General features: G+C 44.9%; 1 protein-coding gene across 1 annotated transcript; it reads right to left on the bottom strand.

Moving 5' to 3' along the window:
• Egln3 (egl-9 family hypoxia inducible factor 3) lies at positions 1–27,105 on the bottom strand. Its single transcript, XM_027416318.2, has 5 exons — positions 26,435–27,105; positions 5,955–6,074; positions 4,345–4,481; positions 2,103–2,176; positions 1–1,170 (listed from the first exon to the last, which is right to left on the bottom strand). Exons 1-5 carry the CDS (start codon positions 26,789–26,791, stop codon positions 1,154–1,156), a joined length of 705 nt encoding a protein of 234 aa, XP_027272119.1. The 5' UTR covers positions 26,792–27,105; the 3' UTR covers positions 1–1,153.

Below are 27,105 nucleotides of genomic sequence, written 5' to 3'. Positions count from 1 at the left end.
TGGGGTGGGCGGGGAGGGGGGTGTAGATGCACAGACTAGGATGGATAACTTTTCCAAAATAGGTTCTGGAGGAAGTGGCCCGAAGCAGCAGAACCTTCTACAGTCTTAGCAAACCCCACAAGTCTGGCAGCACTACCAACCAGTTGCTCTCAAGGGCCAAGGTGGCTAAAGAAAGGCTGCTAGGGGAAGACAACCTGGCAGAACTCTAACAGCTTTGAGATCTTTTCATTTCCAGTCTCTTTCGAGATACAGCACACTGTTCTTTGTCGCTTGAACGATTAAAGGAAACGCTGACAAAAGGGATTACCTGCGCTTCCAATCACATCTTCCCTCTTGACCTGTTCATGGCACACATGGGTATTGTGTAGCGCTAGGCTTTGCTCTGCCCACACAGTGAGCAGAGGCTAATGCTGAATTACCTGGAAGATTTCTGTCCTTTGATTTAATTTCCAATTTCAACGCCAGAAAAACAACCCAAACTACACGGCCAGTTTTATTCTCTGTATAATTAGGTTCTCCAAGTAAGAAGTGAAAATAGAGTAAGGATGGTATCATCTTCAACAAGAAAGTCATTGATTTAGAAAGTCCAGGTTAAGGGCCAGGAAAAAGGAGTGTCCACAATAGGACATTTATAAATTGATCACGATGACAGCAGCTCTTTCTAGAGGTAATAATGTCATTAGGTTGTCGTAATTGTCCAGTCTCAGGTTAACATCTGGAAATTGTTGAGATGATATGTATCTCTGCTTCTTGCTGCTAAGATTTCAAGAGTGCCTCTTTGTGGCATCTGTCACCAATGTGTTTTGCAAGCTTCCTCCTTTCAAATCAGGAAGTATATATAAAGTGCAAATAAGAGTCACTCCTGGGCTCCCGGGCTCTTGTCTCAACAGCCCTATCCCCAAATCTATCAGTTAAACCGCTGGCCAATAAGGATGCTGGCAGGTATTTCTAGAGTTAGCTAATGAGTTCGTCTGACAAAGAGAGTATCTGAAGGTCAACGCAGTCCTGGCAAGAAAACATAAAGTACCAAAAACAAGACAGGGATGTGAGTGGTGGAGGCAGTGGAGGGATTTTACAGACTCTTTGGCTCTTGACTCTTAAAATTTCAGGAACCACTACTAAATGAACGAGGCCAGCGGATTCCACACCACAGTCAGTCTTCAGTTTTCCCTGGATTGGTGACAGGAGAGAGAGAGAAAAAAAAGAGGTTAGTAGTCAAATTTGATGAATATGTCACCAAGTCTGTCTGTCTCACATACACACACCACCTCTATTAAACAACATCCCATTTTATAAAGCAAATTGAGATTCCTGACAGAACATTGCAAAGGTGTCTTCCTTGACCTTTGAAAGGTATAGAGGTCAAACAGGTCTTGAGGTAGGTAAAGTTATATATGCCCATTTCTTTATGATTTGAGAGCGCAGCAAAGTGCACCCAGGATGTTCCATGTGTTAGACAGGCACTCTCCCTCTGAGCTACCTCTCCAGTTCTTACTGTAAGATGCCTTAGGTGTGCATTCACTAAAAAGGATACAGACACAGCATTTCCTGCATTTGGAGGGCCAGGAATTTACCTGTTCATAAACCAACCTAGCAAAAATTACTACTTTTATACAACTATTGGCGAGGGACACACACACACACACACAGCAGGACATGGTCTTAGTACAAGAGATCAGGCTGACCTCAAACTCAAGATCCTCCTGGTTCACTATGCTCAGCTTAGTGCAACCACCTCTGAGAACTGTGGTTTATAAATACCGGCTGCAGGTGACAGGAATGATGTTGTCACATGGGTTTTGTAAGAGCCCACTTTTATGTATAGTTATATTTTATACGGAGTCAAATCCCACATGAGCATAAATTAGCTATTGGAACTAGGATCCATTATATTTTCTGTATACATGCCAAATTCATGGACAAAGTTTCATATTGCACATGACTGATTAACATTCACAGTCATTTTCTTCTGATTTTTTTTTAAGAGCATGAAGGCTATTTCAGATATCACTATATCTGAAGCTAAGTTACAACTGCAATTAAACAGTATATTGTAAAATATAAAAAAAAACTAAAGTCATAGAAAATGATCAGATACATACTAGTTAAATTCCTGAATTTCTTTTTGGCTTCTGCCCTTTCTTCAGCATCAAAGTACCAGACAGTCATAGCGTACCTGTGAAAGACAAGTCCATGTTACTAGAAAACACCAAAGTCTTAAAACTTACTCTGTGAAGCCCACATTAAAATCAGTTGTAATGCCACCTCTTATGGGAAGTCCACTCTTATTTTAATTTAAAATCATTTCCTCCGGGCTCAATGCTGTATAAACACCATATAACACACGAGCTCCGGGTACTGGGAATTCAGTGATGCTGTCACTAGAACCTCTCCTTTAAGCTCTCGGGCTCCAGTGGGTGGTTCTCTGAGGAAGGACGGAATGGGGGAAATGTAATCTGCAGGGGAAGGACTGGAGGAGACCTGCCATGCTAAAGAGGCTCAAGACACAGGAAGGGAACAGAGCAGGAGGTAACATTTGACTGGAGCTTTCACAAGCCACAGAATCTAGATTGAGGCCTGCTTTCTTTTAGTTTTAGACATCAGTGAAAAGATACAGTTCACTACTGATGCTTTCGCTCTTTCCACCCTCCCGTTACTTGCTGTATCCTATCCAAGAGACAGACTATAATCAAAGCTATCTCATGCTTCCATTTTTAAAACTTTTACATTTATATTTATTATCAGCCATAATAATTTCCAGTAAAAACCCAAGGGTTTCTTCTAAATCACTTTTACTGGTATTTTCCCTATGAAGTTGGTCACAGTGTGACTGAGAAATAACAAGAGAATCCTGCCACAAAACAGGGTCCAATTATTGAACTTCACAAAACAAGCCACAAGTAGACTTCAGTAGTAAGAACTAGTGGCCTGTTTGTGCAGAGCATGTTACGGTGTGAACAAATCTGTATCTCTGGGGCTTGGATCGGAGATGTCTAGAGGGCTGTGCATATGGCTTTGAGTTAAACTTGTTAAGGTTTAGCCCTGCCCTTCCACAGCTCTCCCCTACCTTACTACTACTCCTAGCATAAGCCCCAAACTGCATCACTCTACACTCTGCCTGGCCCACAGTGCTTGCTGGGAGACAAGGGAGAGTTGGAGGTAGAAGCATACATAAATATTTTTATCAGAGCTTTCTAGGTTAAGATTAGACAATTCTAAGGTGTTCAGTGACTCTAATGATCTGTATAGCCATGTGCTAAGGAGGAGGAAGGAAGGAGGAAGGAAAGAAAGAAGGGAGGGAGGGAGGGAGGGAGGGGGAAGGAAAGACAGAAGGAAGGACGGAGGGAGGGAGGAAGGAGGAAGGAAAGAAAGAAGGAAGGACAGAGGGAGGGAGGAAGGAAAGGAGGAAGGAAGAAGGGAGGAAGGGAGAGAGGGAGGGAGGGAGGGAGGGAGGGAGGGAGGGAGGGGGGGGGAAGGGAGGAAGGAGAATTTTAAAACATTCAGTTGTAGGTCTGTGATGTAGCTCAGTTAGTTGATAGAGTGCTTGCATAGTGTGCGTAATACCCTAGCATCACAAAAACCCTGTGCAACGCACATGCCTGGAATCCCAGCACTTAGGAGGTAAAAACAGGAGGATCAGAAACTCAAGGTCACCCTCTGCTACATGGTGAGTTCCAGGCCAGCCTGATGTGAGACCTTGTCTCAAAAATGAACGGATGGACAGACGGAGCAAGCAAACTATAGTATCCAATTGTGACGGCACCGATAAAGTTAGCCCAGGCAAACAGAGAGAATAGAAAGGAAATGAATTCAGAACAAATTATTCTTTCCTTTCCCAAGGTTCTTTCTTTGCTTAAACTGACAAACTAGAAATTCACTTGAAGGAGCAGAACTTTTGAAATGTGATAATCAGGATTAGTTCAACATTGGGTTTTTGTTGCTACTGTTTTCTCCTTGACATTTCTGAGCCTAGGTCTCATTTAGCTCATGCTGTCTTGAACTCTCAATCCTCCTGCTTACATCTCTGACTGCTGGTGTAACAGGAGTGTACCCATGCAACTTTAGGGTTTTTTTTCCCCCATAAGGGGAAGGAGGAAGGAACAGAAGGAAAGGGAAATGCATTCTAAGGAACTGAGACCAGTATGCACAAGTCACAGTTAATAGTTACTATAAACTGAAACCTAAAGAGCCCCTTCAATTTCTATCATTCCAAACAGGCTGAGCTGTCAGTTTTGGGGTGTGACCAGCACTTCTTAGTATAGGACATGAGTTCTAAGAGTTCTCCAGGAACTGGGATCCCACACATGGGATCCCTGCAAGAGGGACTGTGGCCCCGGCTCTTACCTGGTAGCATAGGAGGGCTGAACTTCATGTGGGTTCCTGCGGTCTGACCAGAAGAACAGGAGTCTGTCAAAAATGGGCTCCACGTCTGCTACGAATGATTTCCCTTCTGGAAATATCCGCAATACCCCTCCATGTAACTGAAGACCAAGAAGAGGAAGCGTTATCTCCTGGTCTCACATAAAGTTTATCAGCAAGGATGTGTTAGCGCTATCAAAGAGAAATGCCACCTCTACCTCAACTTTAAGTGGGTTTTACTCCCCAAATGTTCACTCCACTTATACTTTGTAGTTAAACTTACGTCAACTTGACACAGCTTAGCTATCTACAGTTCCTCATCCACTTCAGACCAGCATCTTCCCACTCCCATAGCCATGAAGCCCACAGACATAAAATAGCAGACAGTCATCACACAAAACTGTCCATGTCAGAATGCTTCAACCCAAAAAAGCAAGCAGACAAATCCTAAGCAATTTCCTAGCTCCATCAAATATTGTCTAAACATTCATCACAGACAGCTGCCCCTGCAATAACAACTTAGAGCATTTCTCTGAGTTCTTCAAATGCCCATCTGACCTCATTGACTGAACCCTTCCCTGAACTCTCTCACCTCACTGCCTATACATTTTAGGACATCTGTCACTCTCTTCGCCTCCTTTTTCTTTTTCAGATGTACAATCTATTTGTCCTACTGGAACAATCATCTTCTGGGCGGAAACCAGGCTTCATACATCATTGTTTCTACATAACACACATCTAGCGCTGGCAGAAACTCAAACATTTGTTGGTTTTATTCTTCCTCGTTTATTATTGTTGGTCTAATAACTCTGCTCACCATAGCATCCCAAGAGATATTTTTAAGCCCTTAAAGGAACTGTTCCAGTCTTGCTACCAAATAGAGGAGAGATACAATGTTACATACATGACCACAGTCAGAGTGTGCACTAAGGAACAGCCAACAGAGATGCACAGAATCCAAAAGCTAAACAAACTTCTAAAGTTCTCTGAATTTCCCACACTCCTAAGTCATTCTTAACTTTCAGAGAGCACATAAGGGACAAACCATGTCTATCCAGTCCATCTCTACCACCTACCATACAAAAACCAGCCACACAACCTCTGTCATTCACAAGCTACAAAGAATGGCTCCCTATGGGACATACCATCCCGAGAAAGAGGACTGTGTGGGAAATCTTTCTCGGGGACAGTTTGCTATCCCACAGTTCTGCCTTTGTGGAATTCTCTCAATGTTGCTGCTGGGGGGCAGGGAAGGTGTACATTACATGCTGAGCTAAGACTCACATCAGCTCTGCATCCCAATGTTAAATTACCTACCTCATTAACCCCTGACCTTCACAATCACCATACCCCCCCTCTCACCAAACTAACTTTATAGCCACTGTCTTTAATCTCAGCAACTTTGGAACTAATTCCACAAGTGGAAGCAAGGTAAAAAATAGCACAGTGGAGACAATTAGAAACTATAACTCCCCTAAACATACCTGAATGTTTTATCTAATTGAAAATGGCTTGCTCCTCTCAGTGCACCCCTACCTGCACTGTTTATGGCATATATAACCCACTCCAACCCCTCCCCCATTATTCCACAGTACCTTGGCATCCCAATTCTTATTCAGGTAGTAGATACAGGTGATACAGCGGCCATCACCATTGGGGTTATCCACATGGCGGACATAACCTGTTCCATTTCCTGGATAGCAAGCCACCATTGCCTGTGGAGACATCCGAAGGATTCTGTTTAGAAAATCTTAAATAATAGCTTCACCATGCAGCAGGCATATACGGCACATAAATTCGGATCACTATCAGAATACAGAATTAGCATGAGGTAACCTTTGGTATGAAAGCTTAGCAGGCAGTCCATGCCTTAGGACTAGGTGCAGGGTAAATAGTCAGTAATATTTCCATGTCCTAAAACATTGAAAACCTTCTAAAGAAACCCATCTACATCATCAACAAGATGGCTTCCTTTCTTTAACATTCCTTTTTGAAAAAGCATGTCCCAAATTTCCATCTAACCCCACAGGATCAGAATGCCGAGATATGAGGGGCGGACATAGTGGATACACGCATGTACTTTCAATACTCAGATGCTGAAGCAGGAAGGTGGGGAGTGAGATGTCTGGCCTACACAGAGAGACTTTCTCTAAAAGGAAGGAAAGAAGAGAGGGGGGGGGAGGTAAAAGAAAGGCTCTTTGGTGTGGGGCTATGGAACTATGCTTGTTTAGCAATGCCCTGAATTGTGGAATCATGCTTGTTTTCTTAAAAAAAGACTATGTATAATTCCAAAGGGAGAAAAGGGACAGTGAGAAGCTAGACCTTAACCAGTCAGAACAGATGATATGGGGAAAAATAATTTTTGAAGGGGAAAAATAATACATACATTAAATGTATTCCTTAATCCTTATGCTCTTTTTTTCTGCTATTAAAGGTTTATTTATTATTTATTTTATGTATATGGGTGCTCTATCTGAATGTATACCAAAAGAGGGCATCAGATCCCACTACAGATGGTTGTGAGCCACCATGTGGCTGCTGGGAATTGAACTCAGGACCTTTGGAAGGGAAGCCAGTGCTCTTAACCACTGAGCTATCACTCCAGTCTCTCTTACAGTCTTCTTGATGACTATCAACCCAGGTGATAATCTGGGGTCCTTCTTTGTCTAAGTGCTATCTATATACCCACAGGGCAAAGAAAGAAAATGGGAAGCCACATAGAAAAACCCTGAGAACTACATTTACAGGCTTACATACCTTTAGTTTCATGAGGCAGGGGATATAATGGAGATGGGGAGAGAAAAAAAAAAAAAACATAAAACCTGTTCTCATTACAAGACACCACTATAATTTTAAAATATTATATAGGGATTCAGGATATCTAAGGAAAATATTGGCACTGGTAATACAAAATGAGGGCTGAAAGATTTTCTCTACTCTACCAGTGTGATCTTAGCACCTGAGGGATACCTGGCATGCAGAAGCTGTTCACTAAAAACTTGACAAGTGCTATGAATGGGTCTTTATTGAAACCAGATTCCATGCTACCTAGATAAATAAAGCTCTTTCTTCCGCTTTGAAAGCCTACCTTTAGACATACTTAGGGATCAGGTTAAATATTCCCTGATAAATAACTAGGTTACTTCATGAGTAAGATGCCTAGTCCAGGACAGCCCCAAACTAAGCCAAGGACGGTTCAGAGAGTGAGCGGACTCCCTATTGAGCCTGAAATAACAGAGCAGAGCTGAGTCTCATGCATGCTGCATCTAGAAGGCTGAGTTGTAGTCTGGCTTTGCCATGAACTTGAAGTTTAAATCAGAGGATGCGGCACACTTTATTTTTCTGCATAGCTAGCAATCCCACTGCCTGCCTCTGAAGCTTGAAAATTGCCACTGTGATGTCACGAGCAGAAATGAAGTTAGTCTGTTAGCCTGGACATCTCCCGGAAAGTGGGACTGAGAGGTGACTGTAATAAGGATTTGATACATGATGGTACTACCGGATAGATGGTGGCTTGAGGAAAGGTGATTGGGAGCAGACAGAAGTGACTAGCCTGACGTAAAAGAAGAGACAAATGAAGTAACCTAGAATACATGGGGAATTACCTCTTACTTTCTTTTGTTTGTTTTTGGTTTTTCGAGACAGGGTTTCTGTGTAGCTTTGGAGGCTGTCCTGGAACTAGCTCTTGTAGTTAGTTCGAACTCACAGAGATCCACCAGCCTCTGCCTCCCGAGTGCTGGGATTAAAGGTGTGTGCAACCACCACCCAGTATTACCTATTTCTGGAAGCAGCTGTCAGAAGTGTGAGGACCACATAAAAAGTGGGCACAATTTAGGCACAATTTTTTGCTGATTTCCCCACCATCCTAGTCTCTCCCTACTGAGCAGACCTAAAAAAATAAAAAAATAAAAAAAAAGGAAAAGAAAAAGAAAAAGAAAAAAAAAAAAAGAAAGAAAAGAAAAGAAAGCCTGCTGTCAGCCAGTGCTATAGCTTTATATTCCAAAACAGCTCTGCTCCCAGAAAAGGTCAGTGGTCTGGATGCCTGCCATCTACTTCATCTGCAACCGACTGTGTGAGCCCAGGCTCCTTCCTGTGATGAGGAGCACGGGTTATGCGGTTTGTATTGATTGTCGATTTGACAGGATGTAGGATCACTGTGGAGACAAATCTCTGGGAATGTCTGGGATGGAATTTGTAGATTGGGTTAACTGAGATGGGAAGACAACCTAAGTGCCAGACTAACTAAACAGGAGAAAAGAAGAGGGGTATCAGCTCTCCTCTCCCTCTGCTTCCTGCCTGTGGATGCAAAGTGACCATCTGCTTTGAGCTACTGCTGCCATGACTTCCTGCCACCACCACGGACTGTGCCCTGGGACTTGAGCCAAAACAAATCCTTCCTTCCTTGAGCTGCTTTCGTCGGGTGTTTTGTCATAGCAATGAGACAAGTAATTAACGCAGTCCTCCAGTGTCCAAAAAGAGTGAAGACTTGATCTAAGCTCCACACCCAGAAGAACAGCAGTGTCTTCTAGAGCATCAAGAAGCACTAACCCACTGTGGAACTCAGCTTGAATTAAAATACAAGCAGGAAATAATGGCAGTTCCCATGAATTCAGCCTCCACTAATTGCTACAGGTATGAAACACACAGAGAGAATGTGCTGGCACAATTCCTTAAGGACGTACCATTAGGACACCCCTTTAAGTGTGAGCATATGTGTGTTTAAGGGAAGGAAGAGATCATTTTTTCTGGCCAGAGTGAAATTCACCCTCTCTCTGATTCCAGAAGCCATGTGCATCACGTTTGAAACAATGGAAGGAAACCAGGGGAAGCTCAAAGGTCCCGCAGCAACCTTGCTGACCAATTGTACCACTGAGGTTTCTGGCCAAATGCCAGAAGGGACAGGAGACGGGTTTTGGCTCGGACACATTCCCAACTGTCTACTGGTCCTTGCCAGGATCTCAAATTATGAAACTAAGGATGTGCTGAATGGCAAACCTAAGTGTCGAGTCATCAAGTCTGTGCCAATTTGTGCACGGGGCAGTTAACAGACTCCGGAAACTAATGGGTTTATCGGATCTGTTATCTAAGCCTCATCAAGTCTGTAGAAGGATCCAGAGTGCAGAATGGAGGGAAACGCTGCAACACTTTATTGCTTTATGGGAACAGAGCTGGAGTATTTTAATGATTATCAACACTGACATTCACCAGGAAGGTATCTTATTTATTATAGGCTTTTTATTGGCAAAAACTTCCTGGCTTAACCAATAGTTGAAACCTACATCAGTTTTATAGCACATCAGTGTCCCTTTGGTGGCGCAGTCACTGCAGCCTTGTTCTAGTCCTGGGCTTACAGATGAATCAGCACGTCCTCTGATTCTTCACGTTGTCTGAAGCATCGCTGTTCCCTGAACTGGCCCCCTGCACAAACCCCCATCCCCAGAGGCCTCTCCATAGCTCTGCAGCAACAGGAAATGAGAGGAATGAACCAGGTGTTCCCGAGCTGGCTCTGCACCAGAGATATGTGCTTCAGACACCTCCATGGTCACGTTCAAGCAAGAAGTGAGCAAATAGAAAAACTATAGAAGAATCCAAGTATAAAATCTACTTTACAAAAGCCACTAGTAGAAAAGAAAATCATGCTTGTGTTAGGGGCTGCGGGAGAACTACAAAAACAAACAAGAAACCAAGTTCAGAGGTCAAGTCTTGGGTTTCCACTCAAAGTCCCCAACTGGCTGCTCCAAGACTCGAACCACAGCCTAGCTGAGATACTGACCAGTGTTAAAACTGGCCCCCTCACTGTGCATGCAGCAATAATGATCATTTTTAGACAGAAACCTTAGCATTTCTCTATAGAACATGCTGCAGACTGGGGGTGAGGCCACGCAATAGAGCCATGCCTAGCATGCATGACAGCCTAGGTCCAATGCCCAACCCCTCAAAAAGAAAACAAATTAAGGCATAGCATTTTATGAAAATGTAATTTATTGCTCAGAACTTGAGTTAGGTTCCTTAGTATAACTTGATCTTTACAAAACGAAAAGTGGTGTTTTATGCAAATTTTTTAAAAATTGATCATTTCATTTACAAAATTTATCATTGGTGTAAAGATACTGCTTCCAATTAGTCAAGATGCCTGACATGGTATCTCACACCTGCTACTCTGTTTCTAAGGAGGCTGAAGCAAGAGGATCACAAATTTTAGATCAGCCTGGACAACAACAAAAAAGGAGATGCAATCTTAAAAATAAAAAGCTGAGCCAAGAACAGCAGAACTTAAAGGATATCTGGTTGAACAGTCTTTAAAGTTTGATCTACTATCAAATTAGACCCCTTAGTAGCTAAATGGAAATATTAGCAAACTTTTGTTGTTGTTGTTGTTGTTGTTTTGTTTGTTGAGACAGGGTTTCTCTGTGTAGCTTTGGAGCCTATCCTGGCACTAGCTCTTGTAGACCAGCATGGCCTCAAACTCACAGAGATCCACCTGCCTCTGCCTCCCAAGAGCTGGGATTAAAGGCGTGCACCACCATCACCCAGTTTAGCAAACTTTTTAAGAATTTGTTTTGCCCTTATTCTTTCTGGGGGATTTAATATTATAGTTTAATTATGTGTATATGGCTGCGAAGGGACCAGCACTGGTGGAGGCCAGGAGGCATCAGATCCCCAATGAAGCTGGAGTTACAGGTACCAGGTCTGGGTACCAGGAGTCAAATGCAAGTCCTCTACAGGAGCACCACACACCCTCAATCTCTGACCATCATCTCTCTGGCCCTAGGATGTGTTTCATTAAGAATGTCTGAAAGGAGAAGGAAGAAGAAAAGAGGAGGGTGACAAAGTGGGAGGGCCGACTGTGCACGGAACACTGGGGATGGAGCACAGCCGAGGTATAGGGTCACCAGTGCTTCACTCTCTTTGTACCTCAGCTAACTCATCTTAAAAAACGGGTTCAAGCAGACTGAAGTAAAAAAGCCATGTAAAACTCATAGCAAATAGGGCAAGATCTGGGATTGCTTTCATTTGCATTGAGGGCAATGGAGACCCCTTCCCTCTTTCCCTCTCTACCCCAAGGCACAGCCACACGGAGAATCAGATGTGCCTAGTCAGGAGGGCATACACCTTCATTCGTTTGGAAAAAAGCCCACTGGGAGGAAGTCACAGTTGAGTTTTCTGGCCTGAAACAATCTCATTGGCATTCAGGTGGCAAGAGCCTAGGTAGCACGTGGTGGCAGTGCTTGTAGGGTCTGTGGGTGGAGGGATGAAGTCAATACTTGGGAAGAATGGTTAGGAGTGTTTTATGTTCAGCACGTGTTTTAACTCACACAATGAATGTGGGCAGAGAGGGGGCCAGCTATCCTTGGAACACTTCACGTCCTGTGCTGGTAAAAGGCACCCTGCTTAGGCAGGGCCCATAAGGTGACACATGGAGTCAGGGGACGGGTGCGAGTGACTGCACAGAGGTCTACATGGCCTAGCGGCAGCTCTAACCTTGAATTTCTCCCATTTAAAAAGGAAAATCAAAATCTCTAGATATCCAAATGCCTTATACAAACATCCTACCACAAAGACCAGAGTGAAGGGGAGAAAAACGGGTTTTGTTCTTAAATGTATTTTTTTAAGTTAAAGACAACTGACGCCAGCATGTCGAATTACATTCTCTTATTTGGCTCTGACAATGAGTAGAACTACAAATATCCCTTGCAAATTAAATGCAGAGGCATAAAAAGATGACTCGAACTGCAGCATTAGCCCCAGTCCCTTTCCTCCCCCATCAAAGGTTCATGTTCTTCAAGGACACCAAGATTAAGTTCCTACAACATAAAATGGCTCAAGATGCTTCGTGGACCAATGAAATAACATAGTGGGAAAAGGTGCCTGCCACCAAGCCAGGCTACCCAAGGGCTATCTTTGGGACTCACACGGAGGACGGGAGAGGGATAGAACTCTCAAAAGCCGTCCTCTGACCTCCACAATGTATGCCATGGCATGAATGTGCCCACAGGAACACCAGAGGAGGGCGGGGAGAAACAAATAAATGTAAAGACCGCTTCATAAGATACAAAACTTAGAAAAAGTTCATGAAAATGTCACCAGCACAAAGTCCACAACAGCTGCCAACTGAGCCAACCTATAAAACTGGACAAAAAGCAAGGTCTGGGTGTAATGAAAAAAAAAAAAAAAAGAAACAGCATTCAAATGTTGTATAATTTTTAAGGTATTTTTAGCTTTGGAGGATTGGGCTTTAAACTTTTTTATTTATTATAGAGTGTGTGCGTGCATGCTCGAGAGAGAGAGAGAGAGAGAGAGAGAGAGAGAGAGAGAGAGAGAGAGAGAGAGATGTGCACGCGTGTGTGCATGCACGTATACACACATGCCATTCCCTACATCTACACACCCAGGCCGGAGGACAACCTGTGGGAATCCTTTCTCTCCTTCCACTACGTAGGCTCCCAAGGACTACCTGAAGTCAGGTAGTCAAGCTAGGCAGCAGTGAGTGCCAGTACCAGGTGAGCCATCTCACTGGCCCAGCTTTAGAATTTTACAAATTTATTCTAACCACCTAAGGAGCTGTAGGCAATTCAGGCACTTAGAGAACAGAGGCAGGCAAAGGCTCCAACTATCCTGAGTTATCTAAGCATCTTGCTTGTTATCTGTATCAATGGTTAGGATCAAGCCCTTCTAGTGCCTCTGGTTAGAGGCCACTGTGACAGAGTGAAAAGGAAGTGTGGTTTTGGTGGGCAGCAGCATGGTTCCAGCTTCCCCACTTTCCTTCTCAAGTTTCAGGATGGCAGAGTCCAATAGATGTCAGGGTCAACAAACTCCAAATCCCTGTGTTTCCCACTGGTCTAGTTTCACAGGGAAAACTACTTCTGCCTTCCTCACTCACAGGCCCTAAGTTCACACTAAAACCAATGCCATTCCATGCAACCACACACCCAGGGTGCTGTGCTACACATTAGCCTCGCTGCCAATGCAGCGTGATGGTGTGCGTGCCCTTACACCTGAATTTCACAACCAAAAAGGAACTTGGGGACTTCTGCAAATGGGATTTACAAATGGCAGAGGTGCTTTGGTGAAGTGGGTCTGCCTGCCGTTCCTGTTCTGGAAAGGGCAGATAATTCACCATCTTCACTTTCCAGCCACTCCTCAGTGAACTTGGCCCCAGATTCCAGATCATACAAGCACCAGCAATTATGCAGAAGATAACCTTCTATTTAGTTGTTCTGCATTACTGATGATAGAGGTACCAGGTACCAGAGTCTTTTGAGATCTGTATGTTAAAGAGATAGGTTCCCCTGAGAAGAAGCATTCACAGGAACACACAGAGGTCCACCACACATCACACATAACACCCACAAGTTTGAACAAAACCACAGAAAACCGCAAGACTGTAAAATCTGACAGTATTTGGTCAAGACTCCATTCCTGGGGTCCCAAGGTCATGAATGAAGTTTTGAGTGGATCACTCTCCCCCACGAAGCCAATGAAACTCGCAGAAGATGGGGACTTTAAGAGATGATTTTCATCCCTTTCTCAGTTGTAGCTAATTCCTTGGCTTGAAGGGGATTCATCTAAGTCCTACAATTAGGCACAGTAAACAGGCCTGGCAACAACCACATATCAATGCAGGCTGTTTGGGTTTGGGAAAGCAGCCCTTCCCGTGGAGGCCTGGCTCTAAGCCAGCTGGGAGATGACTGAGTGACAGGGCTACGTGCGCTTCGTGAGGGTGGCAGCCAGCCCACACCCGAGCACACCGCCAGGCAGCCAGAGGAGGGAACAGACTCTGGGGAGCCCTGGCTCCTCCCCCATCATGCTCCAGTCACCAGAGAAAGGCTTTCAGCAGGGGCTTCCTCCTTGGCAATTTCAAAATCAGCCACTCTAGCAGGCTGGAGGACAGACAGTATGACAAGCAGTTAACCATCTCCTTCCCAAGGCCTTGGCCCAGATGTTAACAGTTGCCACTTCCTAAAAACTCATGGGCCCAGGTGGCACTTCTATAGAACCTGTTTCACTGCCTGGTTCCTGGGCAGGTCAGCAGAAGCTGTGTCCCAGTCACACTGCTCACACGTTCTCAGAGGGAGTCATTAACCCTGGTTATCATATGGACCCAGAGGTTACCACGTATCCCTGGAGAACAAATACATTAGTCATCCTTAAGGCAATGCACGGGTGGGGGATGGTGACTCTCTGCCCTGGGACTCACAGAATTTCACTTCCTTAACGTGAGAAACAAGACTTAGCAGAAAAATCAAACGCAGTGCCCAAAAGACCACACACAATAGGGGAACCTGTGACAGCTGATTGCCCAGAAAATTGTGTGTGGGTCTCTTTATGCTTTTGTCTTAAATTAACCCCAACATATGTGAAGGAATTCACAATGATTTAAATGCAACCTGTCAGAAGAGACTTCATTAACAGGTAACACAGAAAAGCACAACTACCAATCAACAATGTCCTGGAAAAAAAAATTCCCCATAGTAACATTTATTAGACAGGAGACAGCTACATTTGCATTTCAGTGCTTAGAAAAATGTATCTGCTCAGTTACAGAAACCACACACCAAAAGGCAGTGGAGTCAGGAAACCCCCGGCTCACATTCAGTTACTGCACTATCACTCATACAGAGCTCACCACCGTCCCTGCCAGCGATGGGTGTGTCCCAAGCACTGCTTCGTTCCCACGGTGACCCCATTAGTTGTGAACCCATCAAGAGGGTACTCATCCTCCCTGAAGAAGAAATGGAGGCACACAGCCATTTAGAAACTTGTGTTTGAACTGTGTCAGTCAGTGTGGCTGAAGACTGAGATACAAAACTAAACAAGAATGTTCTCTAAGGTGAAAGACTAACTAGCTTGTCCCAGGCTTTTGGAGGGAACTAAAGTCTTCAGGATCTCAGGACCCCAAAGACCTCTGTATAAAATGGTAGAATGTTTGCATACAGCCTACCCAAACCCTCCCACACACCTGCTAGAATGTAAATGCTATGCAAATAACTGACAAACTGTATGACGTAGGAAATGACAAAAAGATCTATCTATGCAGAACCATCTTTTCCTAATATTTCCAATCTAGTTGATTGAATTTAAAGATACAAAGGAGCCAACTATATTCGATTCACCCTTTTCCACAGAGATAGAAAGTCATAAGAGGCAACAACCAAACAATAAAAAATACAAAAGATACCAAGAAACAAATGTGCTTGAAGTTGTCTGTGAACTACAAGCTGAGGAGAGTCTGAGGCAAAGGAAATTGCCTAAATCCTGTGGCAAAACAACATTGGCCTAGCTGTTGGCATGGCTTGGCTTAAAGCAGAGCCAATCTCACCATCAGGTCACTGTTGCCCCTTAACCTCTTCCACACCAACCCTCCCCCCTTTCCGAATGCCCCAGCATCCATCTTAGCCCAGGGCCAGGCCACAGCCAGCTATGCTTCCTTCCATGGTCGTGATGGTGGGACCTTCCTTCTAGCACCTTCCTTTATCAAGTATGTCAATACCTGGTTCCCAGACCAGCTTCAAAGTCAGATAATAAGTGGCTAATTCAAAAAAGAAAAAAAAAATTTTAAGGAAATATAAAAGTTCATTTTCCTCTGGAAAGAAAACAAGAAACACCCAGGAAAAGAATCCCAGGGAAGAGATCGGTTTTCCCTACTCAGGCACAAAGCTAGTTTGGGAGACATCTGAACTCTGCTACTAGTACATTAATTAGAATTCACAAGATGCAGAATGTCTGCAGTCACGTTAATTAAAATTCACTCAATGCAGACTGCTGGCTTAAAGGAGGGCGGACATCCAGAAGATCTTCAGCTGGGGTCGAAGGGGGAGGGGGTTCTGAGAGAGATGGACACCCAGAGGGTCTGTGGTGGGAGCAGAAAGGGGAGGAAAGATGCCTCACCGGTTTTGAGGAGTGGGGGAACTGCAGATATGTGTGCCTGGCTCTGCCAAGCAGTTAATTCAATTGTCCAGAAGCTCCTTGGAGTGGGCAGTGGGAGCCATCTGACAAGTGTGGGGAACTGCCAGGTACGACCCCACACACTTGTATTTAGCAGAAGCCTGAGGTCCATAGTCACAGCTCAAGACCAGCCCGGGCTTCATAGCAAGGTCTGTCTTAACGCAGCAAAACCCAAAACAAATGTGAGAACTGAGAGGCACTGCAGGGAGGTGCTGGGTATTTCAAAGCTAGGCAGGTGAGCCAGTGTTCCAAAGCAGTCTCTCTGCCCTCAGCTCAACACCATTTCCAAAATACTAGGAAGTGTTATCTGAAATGGGTACTAGTTTTTCTAGAGGGTCCAGGAATGAAACTGCCTTCCTTCAACTCCAAGATGTACAATGAAGAAGCAGAGTATGGTGGGCCATGCCTGTAATCTTAGCATTGGCAAGTGGAGAGGGATCTGGAATTCAATGGCAGCCTCCCTCGATAATAGTGAGTTCAAGGCAGCCTAGGCAACTGGACTGTCTCCAAACAAACAAAACAAACAAGAAAGCAATTAAAAAAGGATTCTCAGTTCCTCAGAATTACCAAACACAGTCTCCAAGCCCCAAATGGAAAAATCGAGGCCATCCATACCTAAGCAGGAGGAAGCAAAAAGGCAACCACACCCTGATTTCTACTGAATCACACCTTCAATTCCAGTCTACAGATGTCAGGGCAGAGAGCCCCAAACTTTGGCTTGCTCCTGCCCTCTATAGCTAGACATCTTATTCTGGAGGGCCAGGGATTCCAGGATTAGGAGGGCTCCTAAGTGGTGTCCATAGGTGTTCACTTTTTGGAGACTTGACTATTTTACAAGGCACGATTTTCAGACTTGCAATCATCAAAGTGACCATGAATCTTTCTTCTTGCTCAATTCTCCTAACCTGTGGTCAATAAGATTTACTTTCCCCTTGACTCACCAGAAAAGGAGGAAATCATCAGTTTCCAGCTCCCCCCCCCCCACTATAGTTCTGGAAAATGAAGTTTATTGGCACAAATAATAGAAAAGCTCTAGACATGTAAGGCATGGTTGCTCCCCCAAAATCTCACAGGCAAATTAAAAATGCTTGATCCCTATTAGCTTCAGTAACCAATAAATATACTTGTGTTTCATCAACTGTACTCTAATTTTCTTGTTAACACGGGGACTAGGAAAGTACTAACACCATGCCTCCTGAACTTCCCATGGTAGCTCTCAAACTTCTGCATGTCAGGGAATCACCTAGAGACATGGCATTTCTGATTTGGTGGATTTAGAGAAACCCAAGAATGTGTGCTCAGAGCCAATGGTGCTACCATCCCTGAACCTTTGAGAGCCACAACTATTCTATGCCAGACCTTGAATGTATAAAGCCTCACTCTAAGTGTTCAAAGGTGAAAGGGAACTGTCAGCTGTGAGCGGGACTCCTAGGGTGTTTCTGCACAGGCTTTGCTTGGTCAATCCGACAGCAGGCAGGAAACAGCCAGTTGTTTCTTTCCAGCATGCTGGCTTGTGCTGGACTCTGCCTCTGAGGACAACTGTCAGGTCAGGACTGGGGTCAGACTCTAGGAACAAGTGGGCTGGCCTCAGGAATCAGCTATTTTCCTTCTGTGTGGGAAATCTAGTCCCATTTTCATCTAACTCCTTATACTCTTGGAAGGAGATGTAATATTGTACCTATCTTACAGATGCAGGGAATGGGCTCAGAGAATAGACTTGCCCAAGGGCACAACGAGAAGAAATAAAGTGGAAGGTTTCCATTCTAGTCCTGGGTCTGGCTGTCTCATTTCTCTGTAGAGTGTGAAGGTCTGTGGAGAAGCTGCCAGGATCTAGGTGTGGCAGAGAATTTCCCAAAGGGAGAAAATAACTTGTAAAGCTAAGGTTCTCCTTTAGAAAGGCCCCACATAGCTGGTCCAATGAGAGACTGTGATGCAAACTCCTTTTTCTCCTAGCAAATACACCTCCTCATTCTCCTCCTCCTTCCATTGAATTCAGAATTCCTTTCAAAGATGAAATGAAGCCAACCACCTAGAATCTTAACAAACTGTATATACAAAGTGCAGTGGCCTCTGAAATCAGGAACTTCTAAATTGAAGGGAGGCAGAACAAGCAACCAAATAAATGTTTTGGAGCAATCTAGACTGTGCCACCCATTGAGTTCCAGGGGACAGAGAACTGACTTCCCAAGAGAGGCCCTACATGGCATGGGAAGTGAAGAGTAGAAGACAATGGAGAGACTAGCCAGCTGTGCCTGGCAAATCCTTTTCTAGCATGTCATGGTGTAGTAATGAAGGCCATCAGGGGGAGATTAAGTGTGAAAGGGTCGGATGAGGTCAGACAGAAAGACCTCTATGACTCAGCGAGGTTCAAAGGGTTGTTACAGTGGACAATGGGGAGCGAACAGCTCTGGCTACTACCACATTTTAAGAATGTAGACAACATGATTAGTGAGGGTCTGTACAACCAGATTCTAGCAAAAAACGGGAGAGGGTTACAGAGAAGTTGAGAGCCAAAGACAGCTGATTTTCTTTAAAGACATCTATTAAAGAAAGAAAACACTAGTTGAAAAGGAGATCACAAAACTTGAGGTTCCACAGTGAAGCTGAGAAATAAAACAAGTACAATGGGCCCAATTTTGATCACTGATCTTGTGTCCCTGCCTAAGTGGTTAAAAGGAGTGTAATGGTCCGTCCAATTTTTTGTTTGTTTGTTTGTTTGTTGTTTTTTGTTTGTTTGTTTATTTTTCGAAACAGGGTTTCTCTGTGTAGCTTTGGAGCCTATTCTGCACTCGCTCTGGAGACCAGGCTGGCCTCCAACTCACAGAGATCCGCCTGCCTCTGCCTCCCGAGTGCTGGGATTAAAGGCGTGCGCCACCAGCCCGGCAGTAGGTTTTGTTTGTTTGTTTGTTTGTTTGTGTGTTTTTTAAAAAGTCATCAAACTGTCAAGGGAAGAGGTTGGTTTTGTACACAGTCCCTGAAGTTTGGAAGATGTATAGAAGGCAGGGGAGTGGGAAGGAGGTGTTTGGATGCAATCTTTATTGTTCCCATACGTAAACTACACTTTCAAGCAGCCTCCTGGAAATCTTCAAGTTCTCCTATTAAAATCAAAACAGGATTGCAGTGACACTCAGAATGGAGTTTCCCATTTTATCTTCCAACTGGCCAAAAAAAAAAAAAAAAATCAAGACTACTACCACAGCCTTTAATTATGCACATTTGGGGATTATTTTTGTTTGTTTTGAAAGGCAAAATCATTTAATGGGAAAGACACACTGTTTAGATATTTTTCATGTTGCCGTGACCAAATACCTGACAAGAAGTAACTTAAGGTAAGAAGTGTTTATTTTGGATTAAAATTTGAGGGGATTCACTCCAGCCTGGCCAGGGAAGGCCTTGAGTGTGAGGCCGCTGCTCCATTGTCTCCATCCAGGAAGCTGGGAGCACTGAGTAGATGAGGCTGGGCTATCAGCTCCCAAGACCCTCCTCCAGTGACCCAGTGGCCCACTTCCTCCAGCCAGGCTCCTTTGCTTAAGGCTCTACAGCTTTACAAATGGTGCCAACTCAGGACCAAGTGCTCACACCTGCCCTTATGGAGGGGCTGGTCAGAAAACCACAACACACATTTGGGAAACGTTACCAATGTGCCTTCTAAAGAATCAAAAATTGGCTTTAACAAGGGTGTGTATCAAACACTGTTCTGAACATAGGGAACATTGGGCAAGGTACCAAATAAATCCTAATTCAAAACCTAAGAGGCTTCGTTTTACAGTGTAGCACAGGGGTAGGTAAGGCTGAGATGGAGCAGGGGATAAAAGAAATGCACAGAAGTGACTCCAGTTCACCAAAACCATGGGCAGAAGAAACTCATCCATCCGCACATCAGCATCTCCAGAGGGGCAAACTGAAGCAGGTGCTATACTGGCCTAAGATAGAAATAACTGAGAGGAAAGGGGTACAAATCCTATGTATAATTAACCGAGCTCAGTAATCTTACTTGGCAAACACCCACCGAGCTGTGAATCCAAGCCCAAATCAATGGTTCCTGGCCATCTGCCAAAGCTGAATTCTTTAGTCTGGCATCATAAACTGATCTGTCTGTTGTATTTACAATTCCAGTGCTTCTGGATTCAGCCACCCACTGGGCACCCCTGGCAGAAACCCAGCAGAAAACATCAGAACTATCATTACTGTCAGAACATGTGCATTTGACAAACACCAGAGAAAAGTAACACGTATCTCACAGACAGCATTAGTTAACAGCCACGAAGTACTGCTACAAGGGAGCCATCAAATCTGTGGCTAAATAGCTAAAAAAACAAAAAAAAAAACACACAAAAAAAAAAACTAGAAGCCTTGTCCTCCACAGTACCAACTTGTTCACTACTCTTTGGTCTTCAATGGGCACAAGTCACATGTTTACCCAGCACCAGAGAATTCAGTCAAAAGCAGAGCTCCCCAGCTGACCAAGCAAAGCCCCAGGTGAGCAGCCTTCTGAGCCTTGTGCTTAAGGACACAAGCTACTGAGAGGCTTCAAGCCCATCACCAGAGAGCTCTGCTGGGACAAGTCTTCAAGCCTCATCGCAGTGTATCCCATATATGGTGTGCTCGAAGGACGCCGTTCTAGGATGCAAAACTATCTTTGTTATTATGAAAAAACTAGTTTTCCTAGCAAGAGTTGGGAATTGAAGAACATTTGCCAATTTCTCTTAAGCCGTCAGAAAGAGGAACTGCTCCTGACAGCCAAAAGCCAGTTACAAAGATAAGCAGCGTAATTCTGCCTTACAGGGGCTTATCATTTTCAGTCTGAACCATATTTAAATATCTCAAATAAAATACTGAATTCACCAGCTAGTCCTGGGTCACACGGCTCAGCCCCAGCCAGCTAAGGCCTCTCTGTGAGACATCTGTTCCCCCTAATCCCCTTGTCAAGGAACTGATCAAGGTGTCCTCTCCTAGAAGAATGAGCAACCAGACACACAGACACAGAGACACAGACACAGACACACACACACACAAACATATACACAGACACACACACACTCACCACACACACACACAGACACACAGATGCACACAGACGCTCGAGCATGTGCACACACTGGGGAACGGCTCAGCTGTTAAGAGTACATACTGCTCTTGCAGAGGACCGGACATCAGTTTCCATCACTCACATAAGACAGCGTATGATAACCTGTAACTCCAGCTACAGGAGATAATGACACCCTGACTTATAGACACCTGCACACACCCACATACACGTACATACATGTAATTAAAAATAATAAAAATATTTTTGAGACATCTCACTGGGTAGCACTGGCTATTCTGGAACTCACTATGTAGACCAGGCTGGCCTTAAATTCACCAAGATTCACCTGCCTCTGCTTAGGATAACAGTGCAAAGAAAACAATGACTACAGAATGCAAGGATGGGCTTTTCAATCAGAAAAAACAAACTAACAGGGGTCGAGGGTCGAGGGAGACATCCATTACATCCCCTACCCGGTGCTGACTACCACATACACACACACCTCGGGCTTTATAAGCACTGCACTCCTTCCTTCCTCTACCCATCCATAACTAAGGTCTGCCGCAGAGCAACCAGACACCAGCAACCCTCTGAAGAAAAAAATAACCTGATGTCTGCTGATTCCTAGCTTTGCCCTGAGCCCGGGAGACTCCCGAGTAGCCACACAGCATGCTTCTCCATGGACCATGAACTCTCCCTTACAGAGACAACAGGCTTCCCTCTCACCGAAGCTGTGTCCTAGAAATGATTTCCTCAAACAGTTGAAGACTTTATGGAAACACTACTGACAAACCTCTGCTCTCTAAGCATCACACCTATCATGGGCTCTGGCAACCATATTGGTGATATATGATTCCATATGCTTCCACCACCCCAGCCAGGATTCACAGGGCCCCAAAGCTAAGGTGAAGGCAAGCGGGCTTTCGCCGGGCAATGGGATCTCAGATTCTGGGCTGGTGTTCAAGCCTCCGTCCATCTTGACCTACAGGCTAAAGCAGCCATTGTAAGGCATCATCACAGCAGCAAATGCTGGACTAGAAGGAGAGAGGGGAAGAAATACAGAACTCAAGAGGAGGGGCAAAAAGAAAGGCCTTAAAACTCAGAGGGCTAGCATCAGCTGGATGCAGATGGCCATGTTCATGGCCCTAATCCTCTGAGACTCCTGATGGTGTTTCCTGTGCTGGTGTCCTGGGAGATATCTGATTGGCACAGTACCGTATCCCATTTTTGCTGAGAGTCACTTTCAACCAGGATAACTTCCATTAAGTAGCAGGCATTCTGGACACTACCAGAAGGGTGGGTCAAACAGTTGCTCCACAATGGGGAGCAAGCCCACCACTGTGCAACACACTTCTCTTATTCATCAACTTCCTGCTGTTTCACCAATTCTCTGTATTGTCTCCAAGGAAGGAGTGACCTGTCTGTGCACAATACAACCCTGTCACCACCATTGTCCACAGATGGTCAGGGTCCTAATAATCGGCCTAGCAATACTGTCCTAAAAATAACACTGGAAAAACTAACCCAGCATTTCATTTCTTCAAACACCCACTGCAGTGTGTGTGTGTGTGTGTGTGTGTGTGTGTGTGTGTGTGAGAGAGAGAGAGAGAGAGAGGAGAGAGAGAGAAAGAGAGAGAGAGATTTGAGATACTGTTAACTAGGAACTAGACTATCCTACAGTTCAGCTGCATTTGTGAGTGTAGCTGGTTCACTTACTCAGGAGCCCCACACAGAAACCCATGATACATATGCACATTTGGGGCATTAACTTGGAAAGCCTAATGATTAGAACACAAACTCAAGACAAATTTGGACTACCGCCTCAAACCCTCAGAGCCCTTTAACAAGAACAGAGACTGGAAATTCTAAGAATTTTACATGGTTTATAAATTATTTTCTCCCAAAGCCTTTGTATTATTATTATTTTACACTGGATAAGACCTAAGTGACTTCTCAAAGGTCACCGGCTTAGTAATGCCAATCCTCACTCCCAACCTCTTTCAGAAACTGCCTCCTGTCCTAGGCTGTGAGAGTATATGGGTCATTTATTTAGGGGCTCAGTTCCTTTAAGATTGTGGCGAAGAAGAGTAAGTCAAATCAGCAAATTAAGCACAGTGCTGAGCAGATGACCAGGCCAAACTGCTCAGTAAAAGGTATTTATTATTGCTAGAGTTCCCAACTCTGAGTCTGCACTGAGTGCTTCAGGCAAAGGGACATTCGGTTCTATAAATTACACGTTCTCTGGAAAACAGCCATTTGCAAGCTCTAGGCAGCCAAAGAAAAAGGAGCAAATTATAAGCAGTATTTATCTTGGATATGGTCTAAGATCTCCAGAACAGAGTAACAGATAACCAACGCTGGCTGGAAAGCAATGACCACACTTGAGGTTAGGGGGCGCCATGCCATAAGAGGGACCCACTTTCCCCAGAGACTCCAAACCCCACTTTGCTACAACAAAGGAAATGCAGACAAATTCTAACCAGCTTAGTTTTGACAGGGAAAGGTAACAAACAGTTCTCCCACAGTTTCAAGGTAAATATCCTTGTTTCTTCCCAATAGCTTTGTAATCCCACTCACATTAGTCAATGACCTTTACAAGTCCAGCAAAAATAAAATAAAAATGTAACAAGGGTGCATGTATTCATAAGCACAATGAATAGAAATTTAAAGTATATTTTAAAACAATAAAAAACTAAATGTATAAAACTGGCAGTTGTTAAAACTGCCTGATGGGAGGTCATATTAGCCTATCTACATTTGTGTATATTTGAAATTCCCTCAATCAAAAGTTATAAATAAGTTTAAAATCTGGACAAATTCTCTCTCTGAAAAAAACTCCCCTACCCTGAAACTATAAGCAGGAAACTAGGTCTATCTATATCAGTACTGTGGGAAGCAGCACAAAATAAGGACAGGGAGGGAGGGGAGAAAGGCACGCAAGCAAGAAAACAGGCCAGTGAAAGGAAACCAGTGCAGCCCCTATAGACAGGATGTGCCTGACAATGCATCGCTAGTGAACTCCAGTAAGGGACTGGAGGCTGCGGTCTTTACACAAGTAAACCAAAGTGCTACAGTTTATTTTTTAAACTATACTAATTGTTTGTTGAAGCTTGTTTTTCGTTTGTTTGTTTGTTCTTTGTGTTTGTTTGTTTGTTGTTGTTCTAATTAGCCAGGGAATAGCCCAGTGTAGAGGTGGACTTTCTAAAGGGTATGAATTTGTTCCAAGAACAGCCGAGAAAGCTGAAATCTGGATAAGGAAAGATGCCTCTTCTGAGGTGAGACAGATTTTCTCTTTTCATTGCATAGGCACCTTCTGACACAGCTGAAAAGTTACTTACTTAGTCCACCCAGAAGAGAACCTGAGATGGAAAAAAATCTACAGAGCTCGCTTGCTTCCTTACCCTGGGTGATTTTTTTTTTTTTTTAATTCTCTTTGACTTAAAATCCAGCTTGGGATCCCCGTCATCCATGAACTCAAAGCTAAATAAAAAATAAATTTTAAACTCTGTTAGTGACATGACTTATCAACTAATCTCAGTCTCCCTCAGAAATGGGGATTTATTCCTAAATCATAGAGGAAAATTTCTTTTACACCCAGGTTTGTTAGGAACTTTACAAAACCAATAAGGAACCATTTGTCCTTTCAAGTTAAATCTCCAAGTGTCTCCTGATACTGAGACTAACCCCAGGGCTGATAAGCAAGTTATTTAGTACAGAAACAACACTGATCAAAACACAGATGACCTTGGAGTCTACCACCAAACTGTTGGAGAAAACAAACAAACAAAACCCCTACCATCATGCTCCAGCATAATTAGGCTAACTCCACTCCCAAATCCAACTAAAATGCGGAAGCCAGAACTTTCTTCTAAGATTCGCTTTGGGTCCAAGTGTCCATGGGGACGCTTGTCAGACAGTCAGGTCACATCCTCCAAGCTTGATGGCAGTCTGCAGCTCCCCTACGTTACTCATCCATCTCAAACCTTCACCTCCAGACATTTCTAGTTGACCACTTACTTGCTTTTTTACAAGCATGCTCTTTCCAGCTTTGGGGACAAATAAGATTGCAATAGTTTATCCTGAAACCAACACTGAGAAACCTCATGCTTATCAACCACATGCATGGATGCTCATGGTCCCTCAGCTGCTAGTGGGCTCTGCCTCGCTGCTCTTGAGAAGTTTTAGTGATTCTGAGAGTTCCTTGACCAGACAGCAACATATGGACAAATCACTCTGAATTGCTCCTGGAAAGAGGATTTGACTAGCGTTAAAGAAGAAGCCAAGTAGCCAAGACTAACCCAAAGTAAAGCCTATGCTCCATTTCAGTGCCTCCACCTCCCATTGGCCTGCCTGCCAGGGTACACCTGGAAACGTTTCCAAGACAAATCATCACCACCCACTGCACCATTTCCGGCTCTGTGAACAGAAACAAGGTTTCTACCCAGAGGCACTTCACCACTCTCTCCAAGGATCTTATCAGGATGTTTAAGTGGACTTTGTCATGCGTGCATAGGAAAAGAAAGGCGCCGGTGTGAGGCTCGGCACCAGGTGAGGATTTTCAGTTGGGTTGATGGGTCTAAGCGAATCCTGAGCGGCGAATCCTGAGCGCTAGGGGTCAAAGGCTGCACGCAGAAACGGAGTCTCACCGTTTCACACAGCAAACTCTTCCTGCCCACCCCACCAGACTCTACAAGCCAGCTAACAGAAGGCAAACATTACACTTGTCTCTAGTAGAGTTAAGAGTGCCTCTGGCTACAGAGAAGGGCAGTACCCAGTGGCTTTAAAGCAGGCACTTCGGATCATGGACATCTTTTCCCTCCACAAGCCAGTTGTCCTGCGGGCATCACCAAAACCAGAGCGATTCTTTCAAAGTCTGCAGAAGCTCATCATGATGACACACCTGAGCCCCTTAGCGAGGACTTTTGGTTACGGAGGTGGGCCGGGAGGTGGAGGGGACGCAAGGGAGCAGATAAGGCAAGCTGACTTCTTGGTTAAAAACCAAAGTTCACTTTAGCCCAGCGAAGGAGACACAACACTCCGAACGAAGTTTTCCCGTCCCCGGCAGCGGCAGCTGCGGCTGGGCGCACGCACGCATCCTACCTTGGACCTCTCCTTGACATAGTATTTGCCCAGTCGGCTCCCGCAGTACAGGACCAGCCTGTCGATGAGGGACAGGAGGAAGTTGATGGCCTCGCAGCCCTCTTCATTGCCCCCGATCCACGTGATCTGGTCGCCCCGCAGGTGCCGCTTGGAGACGCCGGCGCGCGGCCCCGCCAGCTGGCCATCACGCAAGGCCCCGTTGTAGTGCAGCTGCTTGACTCGCTCCAGCACGCAGTCGCCCACCACCTCGCCTAGGAAGTTGTCCAGGTAGCAGAAGCCGACCTCGTGCAAACAGGGCACGATGTACTCCAAGGCGATCTTCTCCAGATCCAGCCTCATGATGTGTCCCAGAGGCATCTCGCCCGCAGAGCCAAAGCCGGGGACCCCCACGGTGCACGCGCCGAGGGCTTGACCTGCGCGAGCGCACAGCCGAGTTGCAGAGAGAGCCGGGCCCCGGGCTCACCCACCTGCGGCGGCCACGGTCCCTGAGCCACTTTAGCGCCAGGGGCGGGGAAAGTTGCTCGTAACTCTGGGGAGAAGGGAGACCCGCTCCGAGACCGCCGGGAGCAGTGTGGGGCTCCGCCACCCAGCGCCGGACTGGCCCAGGGAGAAGTCGGAGGGCCCCTTTTGGAGATGCAAAGCCACCGCCAGCCGCGGCGGCCGCAGCCGGG

The sequence above is a fragment of the Cricetulus griseus genome, chromosome 5, assembly GCF_003668045.3.
Source record: "Cricetulus griseus strain 17A/GY chromosome 5, alternate assembly CriGri-PICRH-1.0, whole genome shotgun sequence".
NCBI classification, from domain to species: Eukaryota; Metazoa; Chordata; class Mammalia; order Rodentia; family Cricetidae; genus Cricetulus; species Cricetulus griseus.
This window is presented reverse-complemented; position numbering and strand designations above follow the sequence as displayed.